The sequence below is a fragment of the Falco biarmicus genome, chromosome 3, assembly GCF_023638135.1.
Source record: "Falco biarmicus isolate bFalBia1 chromosome 3, bFalBia1.pri, whole genome shotgun sequence".
Taxonomy (NCBI): domain Eukaryota; kingdom Metazoa; phylum Chordata; class Aves; order Falconiformes; family Falconidae; genus Falco; species Falco biarmicus.
This window is the reverse complement of record NC_079290.1, coordinates 13406601-13420174: the sequence shown is the minus strand read 5'-3', so window position 1 is coordinate 13420174 and position 13574 is coordinate 13406601. Positions and strand designations below refer to the sequence as shown.

The 13574-nt window shown below is 60.2% G+C and overlaps 3 protein-coding genes across 3 annotated transcripts; all 3 read right to left on the bottom strand.

Moving 5' to 3' along the window:
• Nucleotides 1–2292: 2292 nt before the first annotated feature.
• LOC130145514 (feather keratin 1-like) lies at nt 2293–2601 on the bottom strand. The gene has a single exon (XM_056330378.1). The coding sequence runs from the start codon at nt 2599–2601 to the stop codon at nt 2293–2295; it is 309 nt and encodes a 102-aa protein (XP_056186353.1).
• A 3452-nt stretch (nt 2602–6053) lies between these two features.
• Nucleotides 6054–6362, bottom strand: LOC130145513 (feather keratin 1-like). Its single transcript, XM_056330377.1, has one exon. The coding sequence runs from the start codon at nt 6360–6362 to the stop codon at nt 6054–6056; it is 309 nt and encodes a 102-aa protein (XP_056186352.1).
• A 3452-nt stretch (nt 6363–9814) lies between these two features.
• On the bottom strand, nt 9815–10123 carry LOC130145509 (feather keratin 1-like). Its single transcript, XM_056330368.1, has one exon. The coding sequence runs from the start codon at nt 10121–10123 to the stop codon at nt 9815–9817; it is 309 nt and encodes a 102-aa protein (XP_056186343.1).
• Nucleotides 10124–13574: the final 3451 nt, after the last annotated feature.

Here is a 13574-nt window from a genome sequence, read left to right as displayed (position 1 = left end):
TGAGGGGAGGCCCTATCGGTGTCTCCAAGTACCTGAGAGGAGGTTGTAACGAGGAGGTTGTGAGTCTCTCATCCCTAGCAACAAGTGCTAGGGCAAGAGGAAAGGGCCTCATGTTGCGCCAGGCAAAGTTTAGTTTGGCTATGATGAGAAATTTCTTCACCGAGAGGGTTATCAAGCACTGGAAGGGGCTGCCCAGGGCAGTGGTTGAGTCACCATTGTGGGAGGTGTTTAAAAGACACGTAGACGTGGCGCTTAGGGACATGGATTAGTGGTGGCCTTGGCAGTATTAGGTTAACGGTTGGACTCGATAATGTTAAGGGTCCTTTGCAACCGAAGTGACTCTTATGATTGTGTATGAGGCAGCGTGCGAGGGCAGGTGAGTTTCTGGAGAGCCCGTATGTGTGCTGAGAGGCGGAGCAGGGCTGGGAGCGGCAGGCAGGGGAGGCTGGCACTCCTGGGCCTTTGGTGGGGTCTGTGCTTGGGGCGAGTGTCGAGGGGTGAGGCCAGTTCTCTGCGCAGAGCTTGACAGGGTGAAAGGGAATTTGGCGATTGCCGAGGGGAGCTGGGTTTGAGCATGCGGCACGGGGCTGCAGAGCCGAGGCTGTGGTGGTGGTGGTGGTGCGTGCGGAAGGGTTGATGAGTGGCAAGGCCTGCCCCCGCTGAGGCAAGGTGAGTGTTTTTCAGGCTGTTTGTCAGGTGATCTGTGGTTGTTGCTGAGGAAGATGAAGGGAGGTAGGAAGGAGTGGTGTGGGAGTGGGTGTTTGTAAGTGCCCGGGGCCTGTCGTGTTGCTCCCAGGAATGCCGAGGCATCTGGCATTGCGGAGGCCTCCTTGTGAGGCCGCTGTGCATTTTCCTGGAAAGGTCATAGTGCCTGGGGGCAGCTCCTGAAGAGTGGAAGGGAGCTGGTACCCCTCGTGTCCCGCAGAAGATGGTGCGGGAGGCTCTGGGAAAGCAGAGGCCGGTGAGCCTGAGCCTGTTCCCGGGGCAGGTGATGGAAGCAATGCTGCTGGAAATCACTGCCAAGGCCAGGACGGACGGAAGGTGTTGGGGGGTGTTTGGCGTGGATTTTGGAAGGGCAAATCATGCTTGAGTGAGCTGCGTGTCTTCCGCGTTGAGGCGAGTGGGCGTTGGGCGAGGGGAGAGCAGTGGCTGTTGCTGAGGCGTACTTGAAGGAAGCCTTTGTCGCTGTCTCCTGGTACGTGCTCCTAGACGAGCTGAGAAAGTGCGGGTTGCGTAAGCGGCCGGTGCGGTGGCCTGCAAAGCGGCTGAAGGGCTGTGCCCAGAGGCTTGCGATCAGTGGTAGGACAAGAGGCCATGTTCAGAAGTGAAAGCATCTGGAATTGCCCGGGCAAAGGCGGCAGGGCTTTTTCAGTGTGAGGGTGGTCAAAGAGTGGAAGAGGTGGTGGCGGCTCCATTCTCGGAGGTACTGAAGACGCGAGTGGCTGTGGTCCCAGACAATCTGCTCTAGCTGGCCCTGCTTGAGCACTGGGGTGGAAGGACATGCTCTGCAGAGATTCCTGCCCATCTCTAAATGTTTCTGTGATCCTTTTTGGCTGGGGAGGGTGCGGAAGAGAGTTAGTCAAGCGTGTGTTGGCACGGGGAGCCTCGGTCGGAGGTGTGCGCAGGGAGCGTTGTCGTATCGGAGGCTTTTTCTGAGCCAGTGCTGGGCTTGTGTCATGCTGTGTATGCCTGCAGGTGCGAGTGTGTGTTGTCGCTGGTGGCCTGTGTCCTCAGAGAGGCTGAGTGCCCTTTTCCCCCCAACCCCGCCGGCCTGTTGAGGCCTGGCTTTGTGCCATTTTAGAGTGGAAGAGCCTTGGGAGAAGAAAGGAGATGGAGGCGTGTGGTGCTGGGATGCAGGAGATTTTATTGAGGCAAAAGAGTGAAAAGGCAGGAGCACGCAGTGGAAGGGATCCGTCCTGAGGTGCAAGTAGGGCGACCGTCAGCCCAGGTCCTTTGCTTGCAGAAGATTTTGCCAGAGCACCGAGGTCTTCCTTTCCTGCGGTGGGAGCAGCGCGGGGGAGGTGCCCCGGTGGTCTTTGGCTTGTGAGCAGGCATTTGCAGCGGAGAGTAGCGGACGTAGCAGTAGGGGCGATGCAAAGAAGACAGTGGGAGAAGAGGAGGAGGTAGGTGGGCCATGTATCCTGGCAGCCGGGGCTGGCCCCTTCCGTGCTACTTTGCTTGGTGCCTTGAGAGGAGGAGGTGCGGGTGGCAGGTCCCCGTGCCAGCAGCAGGCGGGAGGTGCGTCCTCAGTCCATGCCGTGGCTTGCAGGGTGTGTGTGGTGTGGAGGGCCCTTAGCAGGGCAGGCAGGCTCTTCCGGCGCCATAGCAGCCCAGGCCTCCGAGGCCGTAACCGTAGCCAAAGCCGCCGGAGGAGATGGGCACTCCCTGGGAGCTGAGGATGTTGCCCACAGCAGCCGATGAGGAGGATCCGACGGCGGTGCTCTGGGGGAAGGAGGTGAGGATGGGTCCCGGCAGGGTGACCAGCACGGTGGAAGGCTGGATGACGACGCGGGAGTCCTCGCACTGCCTGACGCAGGGCTCGTTGCAGCTGTTAGCCAGCGGGGTGGGTCCGCAGGGGCTGCAGAAGTTGTTGCAGGCCATGTCTGCGGTGTGGAGTGTCCCTGTAAGAGAGGGTGTTGAGGAAGCGGAGGGTGTTGGGGGGGGCGCGAGGGGTGTCGTTACAGGAGGGCAAGGGAGTGTGGAGGCGCGGTGTGGGGCTGCGGGGAGCGTGGTGGTGTTGAGTCGTGGGGGCTGCTGAGTCTGGTGTCAGCGCGTGCTGGAAGAGACGGGGCGTGTGGGGCAGGAGAAGGAGGGGAAGGGGCTTCAGGCTCACCTTGTTGACTGCGGGGGAGAAGGCGTCAGGAGAAGCGTGTGATGGAGAGAGGCGCTGGGCCGTCTTTTATGCTGGTCTGAGGGGGCGGGACAGGCTTTGCGCGTGACGGCATTTTGCAGCAAGCAGCTGTTGCGTGCCAGAGCTTGGCAGGTAATGAGGTGGGGGGTGTGTCCCTTCCCACAACGCTCCCTTCTCATGTCGTCCTCTTGAGGATGTGTCCGTCTGTCCCTGGCGTCAGCTTTGAAGTGAGAGCAGGTATCTGGGAGGATTTGCATGGAAGGTGCGTGTCAGGGCATTTGGCAGACGTGGCCAAAAGCATAGGAGAGGTGGGGTGTTGTCAGTGAGGTCATGCCGTGGCACTCGTGTGGTGTGGTTTGCGGGTGCGTTGCGAAGAGGGGCCCCCACTTGTTCATGGGCCTGGAAGGCTGTTGTGGGCTTTGGAGGTGTGCCGGGCATGAGTGTCGGCCCCTTCCATGGCATTTGGTCCCTGCCTGCCTTGCTGCCAGCTTGCTAAGCCTGACTGTAGGCCTGGCCTTTCCCACTGAGCGTGCTCTGTGTGTGCCTTGTTGCCCGCCTTGCTTGAAAGGTTGTAGCTGGGAGAAAGGGGCCTGCGTGTCTGGGCTTGTGCCCCCTGGGATCCGTCCCTGGGGGTGTCAGTGCGGGCAGGCAGAGGAGGGCTGTTTGGGAGAGCAGGCCATTTTCCTGGCAGCCCTGGCTGAGAGCTCGCCGGTCCTGTGACGAGAGGTGCCCTGCCTGGCTCCGCCGGTGCTTGTGTTGGCCCCTCCATCGTGGACCCCTGAGGTGGGGCTTGGGCTGTGGTGTGACGCATCCAAAGGAGAGCAGCGAATGCGGTGAAGGATCGAGAGAAGAAGCCTTAGAAGTAGCAGTTGAGGGAAGCGGGGCTACTGTGTTTTCAGAAGGCGGCGGCTGAGGGGAGGCCCTATCGGTGTCTCCAAGTACCTGAGAGGAGGTTGTAACGAGGAGGTTGTGAGTCTCTCATCCCTAGCAACAAGTGCTAGGGCAAGAGGAAAGGGCCTCATGTTGCGCCAGGCAAAGTTTAGTTTGGCTATGATGAGAAATTTCTTCACCGAGAGGGTTATCAAGCACTGGAAGGGGCTGCCCAGGGCAGTGGTTGAGTCACCATTGTGGGAGGTGTTTAAAAGACACGTAGACGTGGCGCTTAGGGACATGGATTAGTGGTGGCCTTGGCAGTATTAGGTTAACGGTTGGACTCGATAATGTTAAGGGTCCTTTGCAACCGAAGTGACTCTTATGATTGTGTATGAGGCAGCGTGCGAGGGCAGGTGCGTTTCTGGAGAGCCCGTAAGTGTGCTGAAAGGCGGAGCAGAGCTGGGAGCGGCAGGCAGGGGAGGCTGGCACTCCTGGGCCTTTGGTGGGGTCTGTGCTTGGGGCGAGTGTCGAGGGGTGAGGCCAGTTCTCTGCGCAGAGCTTGACAGGGTGAAAGGGAATTTGGCGATTGCCGAGGGGAGCTGGGTTTGAGCATGCGGCACGGGGCTGCAGAGCCGAGGCTGTGGTGGTGGTGGTGGTGCGTGCGGAAGGGTTGATGAGTGGCAAGGCCTGCCCCCGCTGAGGCAAGGTGAGTGTTTTTCAGGCTGTTTGTCAGGTGATCTGTGGTTGTTGCTGAGGAAGATGAAGGGAGGTAGGAAGGAGTGGTGTGGGAGTGGGTGTTTGTAAGTGCCCGGGGCCTGTCGTGTTGCTCCCAGGAATGCCGAGGCATCTGGCATTGCGGAGGCCTCCTTGTGAGGCCGCTGTGCATTTTCCTGGAAAGGTCATAGTGCCTGGGGGCAGCTCCTGAAGAGTGGAAGGGAGCTGGTACCCCTCGTGTCCCGCAGAAGATGGTGCGGGAGGCTCTGGGAAAGCAGAGGCCGGTGAGCCTGAGCCTGTTCCCGGGGCAGGTGATGGAAGCAATGCTGCTGGAAATCACTGCCAAGGCCAGGACGGACGGAAGGTGTTGGGGGGTGTTTGGCGTGGATTTTGGAAGGGCAAATCATGCTTGAGTGAGCTGCGTGTCTTCCGCGTTGAGGCGAGTGGGCGTTGGGCGAGGGGAGAGCAGTGGCTGTTGCTGAGGCGTACTTGAAGGAAGCCTTTGTCGCTGTCTCCTGGTACGTGCTCCTAGACGAGCTGAGAAAGTGCGGGTTGCGTAAGCGGCCGGTGCGGTGGCCTGCAAAGCGGCTGAAGGGCTGTGCCCAGAGGCTTGCGATCAGTGGTAGGACAAGAGGCCATGTTCAGAAGTGAAAGCATCTGGAATTGCCCGGGCAAAGGCGGCAGGGCTTTTTCAGTGTGAGGGTGGTCAAAGAGTGGAAGAGGTGGTGGCGGCTCCATTCTCGGAGGTACTGAAGACGCGAGTGGCTGTGGTCCCAGACAATCTGCTCTAGCTGGCCCTGCTTGAGCACTGGGGTGGAAGGACATGCTCTGCAGAGATTCCTGCCCATCTCTAAATGTTTCTGTGATCCTTTTTGGCTGGGGAGGGTGCGGAAGAGAGTTAGTCAAGCGTGTGTTGGCACGGGGAGCCTCGGTCGGAGGTGTGCGCAGGGAGCGTTGTCGTATCGGAGGCTTTTTCTGAGCCAGTGCTGGGCTTGTGTCATGCTGTGTATGCCTGCAGGTGCGAGTGTGTGTTGTCGCTGGTGGCCTGTGTCCTCAGAGAGGCTGAGTGCCCTTTTCCCCCCAACCCCGCCGGCCTGTTGAGGCCTGGCTTTGTGCCATTTTAGAGTGGAAGAGCCTTGGGAGAAGAAAGGAGATGGAGGCGTGTGGTGCTGGGATGCAGGAGATTTTATTGAGGCAAAAGAGTGAAAAGGCAGGAGCACGCAGTGGAAGGGATCCGTCCTGAGGTGCAAGTAGGGCGACCGTCAGCCCAGGTCCTTTGCTTGCAGAAGATTTTGCCAGAGCACCGAGGTCTTCCTTTCCTGCGGTGGGAGCAGCGCGGGGGAGGTGCCCCGGTGGTCTTTGGCTTGTGAGCAGGCATTTGCAGCGGAGAGTAGCGGACGTAGCAGTAGGGGCGATGCAAAGAAGACAGTGGGAGAAGAGGAGGAGGTAGGTGGGCCATGTATCCTGGCAGCCGGGGCTGGCCCCTTCCGTGCTACTTTGCTTGGTGCCTTGAGAGGAGGAGGTGCGGGTGGCAGGTCCCCGTGCCAGCAGCAGGCGGGAGGTGCGTCCTCAGTCCATGCCGTGGCTTGCAGGGTGTGTGTGGTGTGGAGGGCCCTTAGCAGGGCAGGCAGGCTCTTCCGGCGCCATAGCAGCCCAGGCCTCCGAGGCCGTAACCGTAGCCAAAGCCGCCGGAGGAGATGGGCACTCCCTGGGAGCTGAGGATGTTGCCCACAGCAGCCGATGAGGAGGATCCGACGGCGGTGCTCTGGGGGAAGGAGGTGAGGATGGGTCCCGGCAGGGTGACCAGCACGGTGGAAGGCTGGATGACGACGCGGGAGTCCTCGCACTGCCTGACGCAGGGCTCGTTGCAGCTGTTAGCCAGCGGGGTGGGTCCGCAGGGGCTGCAGAAGTTGTTGCAGGCCATGTCTGCGGTGTGGAGTGTCCCTGTAAGAGAGGGTGTTGAGGAAGCGGAGGGTGTTGGGGGGGCGCGAGGGGTGTCGTTACAGGAGGGCAAGGGAGTGTGGAGGCGCGGTGTGGGGCTGCGGGGAGCGTGGTGGTGTTGAGTCGTGGGGGCTGCTGAGTCTGGTGTCAGCGCGTGCTGGAAGAGACGGGGCGTGTGGGGCAGGAGAAGGAGGGGAAGGGGCTTCAGGCTCACCTTGTTGACTGCGGGGGAGAAGGCGTCAGGAGAAGCGTGTGATGGAGAGAGGCGCTGGGCCGTCTTTTATGCTGGTCTGAGGGGGCGGGACAGGCTTTGCGCGTGACGGCATTTTGCAGCAAGCAGCTGTTGCGTGCCAGAGCTTGGCAGGTAATGAGGTGGGGGGTGTGTCCCTTCCCACAACGCTCCCTTCTCATGTCGTCCTCTTGAGGATGTGTCCGTCTGTCCCTGGCGTCAGCTTTGAAGTGAGAGCAGGTATCTGGGAGGATTTGCATGGAAGGTGCGTGTCAGGGCATTTGGCAGACGTGGCCAAAAGCATAGGAGAGGTGGGGTGTTGTCAGTGAGGTCATGCCGTGGCACTCGTGTGGTGTGGTTTGCGGGTGCGTTGCGAAGAGGGGCCCCCACTTGTTCATGGGCCTGGAAGGCTGTTGTGGGCTTTGGAGGTGTGCCGGGCATGAGTGTCGGCCCCTTCCATGGCATTTGGTCCCTGCCTGCCTTGCTGCCAGCTTGCTAAGCCTGACTGTAGGCCTGGCCTTTCCCACTGAGCGTGCTCTGTGTGTGCCTTGTTGCCCGCCTTGCTTGAAAGGTTGTAGCTGGGAGAAAGGGGCCTGCGTGTCTGGGCTTGTGCCCCCTGGGATCCGTCCCTGGGGGTGTCAGTGCGGGCAGGCAGAGGAGGGCTGTTTGGGAGAGCAGGCCATTTTCCTGGCAGCCCTGGCTGAGAGCTCGCCGGTCCTGTGACGAGAGGTGCCCTGCCTGGCTCCGCCGGTGCTTGTGTTGGCCCCTCCATCGTGGACCCCTGAGGTGGGGCTTGGGCTGTGGTGTGACGCATCCAAAGGAGAGCAGCGAATGCGGTGAAGGATCGAGAGAAGAAGCCTTAGAAGTAGCAGTTGAGGGAAGCGGGGCTACTGTGTTTTCAGAAGGCGGCGGCTGAGGGGAGGCCCTATCGGTGTCTCCAAGTACCTGAGAGGAGGTTGTAACGAGGAGGTTGTGAGTCTCTCATCCCTAGCAACAAGTGCTAGGGCAAGAGGAAAGGGCCTCATGTTGCGCCAGGCAAAGTTTAGTTTGGCTATGATGAGAAATTTCTTCACCGAGAGGGTTATCAAGCACTGGAAGGGGCTGCCCAGGGCAGTGGTTGAGTCACCATTGTGGGAGGTGTTTAAAAGACACGTAGACGTGGCGCTTAGGGACATGGATTAGTGGTGGCCTTGGCAGTATTAGGTTAACGGTTGGACTCGATAATGTTAAGGGTCCTTTGCAACCGAAGTGACTCTTATGATTGTGTATGAGGCAGCGTGCGAGGGCAGGTGCGTTTCTGGAGAGCCCGTAAGTGTGCTGAAAGGCGGAGCAGAGCTGGGAGCGGCAGGCAGGGGAGGCTGGCACTCCTGGGCCTTTGGTGGGGTCTGTGCTTGGGGCGAGTGTCGAGGGGTGAGGCCAGTTCTCTGCGCAGAGCTTGACAGGGTGAAAGGGAATTTGGCGATTGCTGAGGGGAGCTGGGTTTGAGCATGCGGCACGGGGCTGCAGAGCCGAGGCTGTGGTGGTGGTGGTGGTGCGTGCGGAAGGGTTGATGAGTGGCAAGGCCTGCCCCCGCTGAGGCAAGGTGAGTGTTTTTCAGGCTGTTTGTCAGGTGATCTGTGGTTGTTGCTGAGGAAGATGAAGGGAGGTAGGAAGGAGTGGTGTGGGAGTGGGTGTTTGTAAGTGCCCGGGGCCTGTCGTGTTGCTCCCAGGAATGCCGAGGCATCTGGCATTGCGGAGGCCTCCTTGTGAGGCCGCTGTGCATTTTCCTGGAAAGGTCATAGTGCCTGGGGGCAGCTCCTGAAGAGTGGAAGGGAGCTGGTACCCCTCGTGTCCCGCAGAAGATGGTGCGGGAGGCTCTGGGAAAGCAGAGGCCGGTGAGCCTGAGCCTGTTCCCGGGGCAGGTGATGGAAGCAATGCTGCTGGAAATCACTGCCAAGGCCAGGACGGACGGAAGGTGTTGGGGGGTGTTTGGCGTGGATTTTGGAAGGGCAAATCATGCTTGAGTGAGCTGCGTGTCTTCCGCGTTGAGGCGAGTGGGCGTTGGGCGAGGGGAGAGCAGTGGCTGTTGCTGAGGCGTACTTGAAGGAAGCCTTTGTCGCTGTCTCCTGGTACGTGCTCCTAGACGAGCTGAGAAAGTGCGGGTTGCGTAAGCGGCCGGTGCGGTGGCCTGCAAAGCGGCTGAAGGGCTGTGCCCAGAGGCTTGCGATCAGTGGTAGGACAAGAGGCCATGTTCAGAAGTGAAAGCATCTGGAATTGCCCGGGCAAAGGCGGCAGGGCTTTTTCAGTGTGAGGGTGGTCAAAGAGTGGAAGAGGTGGTGGCGGCTCCATTCTCGGAGGTACTGAAGACGCGAGTGGCTGTGGTCCCAGACAATCTGCTCTAGCTGGCCCTGCTTGAGCACTGGGGTGGAAGGACATGCTCTGCAGAGATTCCTGCCCATCTCTAAATGTTTCTGTGATCCTTTTTGGCTGGGGAGGGTGCGGAAGAGAGTTAGTCAAGCGTGTGTTGGCACGGGGAGCCTCGGTCGGAGGTGTGCGCAGGGAGCGTTGTCGTATCGGAGGCTTTTTCTGAGCCAGTGCTGGGCTTGTGTCATGCTGTGTATGCCTGCAGGTGCGAGTGTGTGTTGTCGCTGGTGGCCTGTGTCCTCAGAGAGGCTGAGTGCCCTTTTCCCCCCCAACCCCGCCGGCCTGTTGAGGCCTGGCTTTGTGCCGTTTTAGAGTGGAAGAGCCTTGGGAGAAGAAAGGAGATGGAGGCGTGTGGTGCTGGGATGCAGGAGATTTTATTGAGGCAAAAGAGTGAAAAGGCAGGAGCACGCAGTGGAAGGGATCCGTCCTAAGGTGCAAGTAGGGCGACCGTCAGCCCAGGTCCTTTGCTTGCAGAAGATTTTGCCAGAGCACCGAGGTCTTCCTTTCCTGCGGTGGGAGCAGCGCGGGGGAGGTGCCCCGGTGGTCTTTGGCTTGTGAGCAGGCGTTTGCAGCGGAGAGTAGCGGACGTAGCAGTAGGGGCGATGCAAAGAAGACAGTGGGAGAAGAGGAGGAGGTAGGTGGGCCATGTATCCTGGCAGCCGGGGCTGGCCCCTTCCGTGCTACTTTGCTTGGTGCCTTGAGAGGAGGAGGTGCGGGTGGCAGGTCCCCGTGCCAGCAGCAGGCGGGAGGTGCGTCCTCAGTCCATGCCGTGGCTTGCAGGGTGTGTGTGGTGTGGAGGGCCCTTAGCAGGGCAGGCAGGCTCTTCCGGCGCCATAGCAGCCCAGGCCTCCGAGGCCGTAACCGTAGCCAAAGCCGCCGGAGGAGATGGGCACTCCCTGGGAGCTGAGGATGTTGCCCACAGCAGCCGATGAGGAGGATCCGACGGCGGTGCTCTGGGGGAAGGAGGTGAGGATGGGTCCCGGCAGGGTGACCAGCACGGTGGAAGGCTGGATGACGACGCGGGAGTCCTCGCACTGCCTGACGCAGGGCTCGTTGCAGCTGTTAGCCAGCGGGGTGGGTCCGCAGGGGCTGCAGAAGTTGTTGCAGGCCATGTCTGCGGTGTGGAGTGTCCCTGTAAGAGAGGGTGTTGAGGAAGCGGAGGGTGTTGGGGGGGCGCGAGGGGTGTCGTTACAGGAGGGCAAGGGAGTGTGGAGGCGCGGTGTGGGGCTGCGGGGAGCGTGGTGGTGTTGAGTCGTGGGGGCTGCTGAGTCTGGTGTCAGCGCGTGCTGGAAGAGACGGGGCGTGTGGGGCAGGAGAAGGAGGGGAAGGGGCTTCAGGCTCACCTTGTTGACTGCGGGGGAGAAGGCGTCAGGAGAAGCGTGTGATGGAGAGAGGCGCTGGGCCGTCTTTTATGCTGGTCTGAGGGGGCGGGACAGGCTTTGCGCGTGACGGCATTTTGCAGCAAGCAGCTGTTGCGTGCCAGAGCTTGGCAGGTAATGAGGTGGGGGGGTGTGTCCCTTCCCACAACGCTCCCTTCTCATGTCGTCCTCTTGAGGATGTGTCCGTCTGTCCCTGGCGTCAGCTTTGAAGTGAGAGCAGGTATCTGGGAGGATTTGCATGGAAGGTGCGTGTCAGGGCATTTGGCAGACGTGGCCAAAGCATAGGAGAGGTGGGGTGTTGTCAGTGAGGTCATGCCGTGGCACTCGTGTGGTGTGGTTTGCGGGTGCGTTGCGAAGAGGGGCCCCCACTTGTTCATGGGCCTGGAAGGCTGTTGTGGGCTTTGGAGGTGTGCCGGGCATGAGTGTCGGCCCCTTCCATGGCATTTGGTCCCTGCCTGCCTTGCTGCCAGCTTGCTAAGCCTGACTGTAGGCCTGGCCTTTCCCACTGAGCGTGCTCTGTGTGTGCCTTGTTGCCCGCCTTGCTTGAAAGGTTGTAGCTGGGAGAAAGGGGCCTGCGTGTCTGGGCTTGTGCCCCCTGGGATCCGTCCCTGGGGGTGTCAGTGCGGGCAGGCAGAGGAGGGCTGTTTGGGAGAGCAGGCCATTTTCCTGGCAGCCCTGGCTGAGAGCTCGCCGGTCCTGTGACGAGAGGTGCCCTGCCTGGCTCCGCCGGTGCTTGTGTTGGCCCCTCCATCGTGGACCCCTGAGGTGGGGCTTGGGCTGTGGTGTGACGCATCCAAAGGAGAGCAGCGAATGCGGTGAAGGATCGAGAGAAGAAGCCTTAGAAGTAGCGGTTGAGGGAAGCGGGGCTACTGCGTTTTCAGAAGGCGGCGGCTGAGGGGAGGCCCTATCGGTGTCTCCAAGTACCTGAGAGGAGGTTGTAACGAGGAGGTTGTGAGTCTCTCATCCCTAGCAACAAGTGCTAGGGCAAGAGGAAAGGGCCTCATGTTGCGCCAGGCAAAGTTTAGTTTGGCTATGATGAGAAATTTCTTCACCGAGAGGGTTATCAAGCACTGGAAGGGGCTGCCCAGGGCAGTGGTTGAGTCACCATTGTGGGAGGTGTTTAAAAGACACGTAGACGTGGCGCTTAGGGACATGGATTAGTGGTGGCCTTGGCAGTATTAGGTTAACGGTTGGACTCGATAATGTTAAGGGTCCTTTGCAACCGAAGTGACTCTTATGATTGTGTATGAGGCAGCGTGCGAGGGCAGGTGAGTTTCTGGAGAGCCCGTATGTGTGCTGAGAGGCGGAGCAGGGCTGGGAGCGGCAGGCAGGGGAGGCTGGCACTCCTGGGCCTTTGGTGGGGTCTGTGCTTGGGGCGAGTGTCGAGGGGTGAGGCCAGTTCTCTGCGCAGAGCTTGACAGGGTGAAAGGGAATTTGGCGATTGCCGAGGGGAGCTGGGTTTGAGCATGCGGCACGGGGCTGCAGAGCCGAGGCTGTGGTGGTGGTGGTGGTGCGTGCGGAAGGGTTGATGAGTGGCAAGGCCTGCCCCCGCTGAGGCAAGGTGAGTGTTTTTCAGGCTGTTTGTCAGGTGATCTGTGGTTGTTGCTGAGGAAGATGAAGGGAGGTAGGAAGGAGTGGTGTGGGAGTGGGTGTTTGTAAGTGCCCGGGGCCTGTCGTGTTGCTCCCAGGAATGCCGAGGCATCTGGCATTGCGGAGGCCTCCTTGTGAGGCCGCTGTGCATTTTCCTGGAAAGGTCATAGTGCCTGGGGGCAGCTCCTGAAGAGTGGAAGGGAGCTGGTACCCCTCGTGTCCCGCAGAAGATGGTGCGGGAGGCTCTGGGAAAGCAGAGGCCGGTGAGCCTGAGCCTGTTCCCGGGGCAGGTGATGGAAGCAATGCTGCTGGAAATCACTGCCAAGGCCAGGACGGACGGAAGGTGTTGGGGGGTGTTTGGCGTGGATTTTGGAAGGGCAAATCATGCTTGAGTGAGCTGCGTGTCTTCCGCGTTGAGGCGAGTGGGCGTTGGGCGAGGGGAGAGCAGTGGCTGTTGCTGAGGCGTACTTGAAGGAAGCCTTTGTCGCTGTCTCCTGGTACGTGCTCCTAGACGAGCTGAGAAAGTGCGGGTTGCGTAAGCGGCCGGTGCGGTGGCCTGCAAAGCGGCTGAAGGGCTGTGCCCAGAGGCTTGCGATCAGTGGTAGGACAAGAGGCCATGTTCAGAAGTGAAAGCATCTGGAATTGCCCGGGCAAAGGCGGCAGGGCTTTTTCAGTGTGAGGGTGGTCAAAGAGTGGAAGAGGTGGTGGCGGCTCCATTCTCGGAGGTACTGAAGACGCGAGTGGCTGTGGTCCCAGACAATCTGCTCTAGCTGGCCCTGCTTGAGCACTGGGGTGGAAGGACATGCTCTGCAGAGATTCCTGCCCATCTCTAAATGTTTCTGTGATCCTTTTTGGCTGGGGAGGGTGCGGAAGAGAGTTAGTCAAGCGTGTGTTGGCACGGGGAGCCTCGGTCGGAGGTGTGCGCAGGGAGCGTTGTCGTATCGGAGGCTTTTTCTGAGCCAGTGCTGGGCTTGTGTCATGCTGTGTATGCCTGCAGGTGCGAGTGTGTGTTGTCGCTGGTGGCCTGTGTCCTCAGAGAGGCTGAGTGCCCTTTTCCCCCCAACCCCGCCGGCCTGTTGAGGCCTGGCTTTGTGCCGTTTTAGAGTGGAAGAGCCTTGGGAGAAGAAAGGAGATGGAGGCGTGTGGTGCTGGGATGCAGGAGATTTTATTGAGGCAAAAGAGTGAAAAGGCAGGAGCACGCAGTGGAAGGGATCCGTCCTAAGGTGCAAGTAGGGCGACCGTCAGCCCAGGTCCTTTGCTTGCAGAAGATTTTGCCAGAGCACCGAGGTCTTCCTTTCCTGCGGTGGGAGCAGCGCGGGGGAGGTGCCCCGGTGGTCTTTGGCTTGTGAGCAGGCGTTTGCAGCGGAGAGTAGCGGACGTAGCAGTAGGGGCGATGCAAAGAAGACAGTGGGAGAAGAGGAGGAGGTAGGTGGGCCATGTATCCTGGCAGCCGGGGCTGGCCCCTTCCGTGCTACTTTGCTTGGTGCCTTGAGAGGAGGAGGTGCGGGTGGCAGGTCCCCGTGCCAGCAGCAGGCGGGAGGTGCGTCCTCAGTCCATGCCGTGGCTTGCAGGGTGTGTGTGGTGTGGAGGGCCC

Excerpts from the sequence above, each read along its gene's own strand:
- LOC130145513 (XM_056330377.1), bottom strand. The coding sequence starts at position 6,362 with ATGGCCTGCAACAACTTCTGCAGCCCCTGCGGACCCACCCCGCTGGCT.
- LOC130145509 (XM_056330368.1), bottom strand. The coding sequence starts at position 10,123 with ATGGCCTGCAACAACTTCTGCAGCCCCTGCGGACCCACCCCGCTGGCT.
- LOC130145514 (XM_056330378.1), bottom strand. The coding sequence starts at position 2,601 with ATGGCCTGCAACAACTTCTGCAGCCCCTGCGGACCCACCCCGCTGGCT.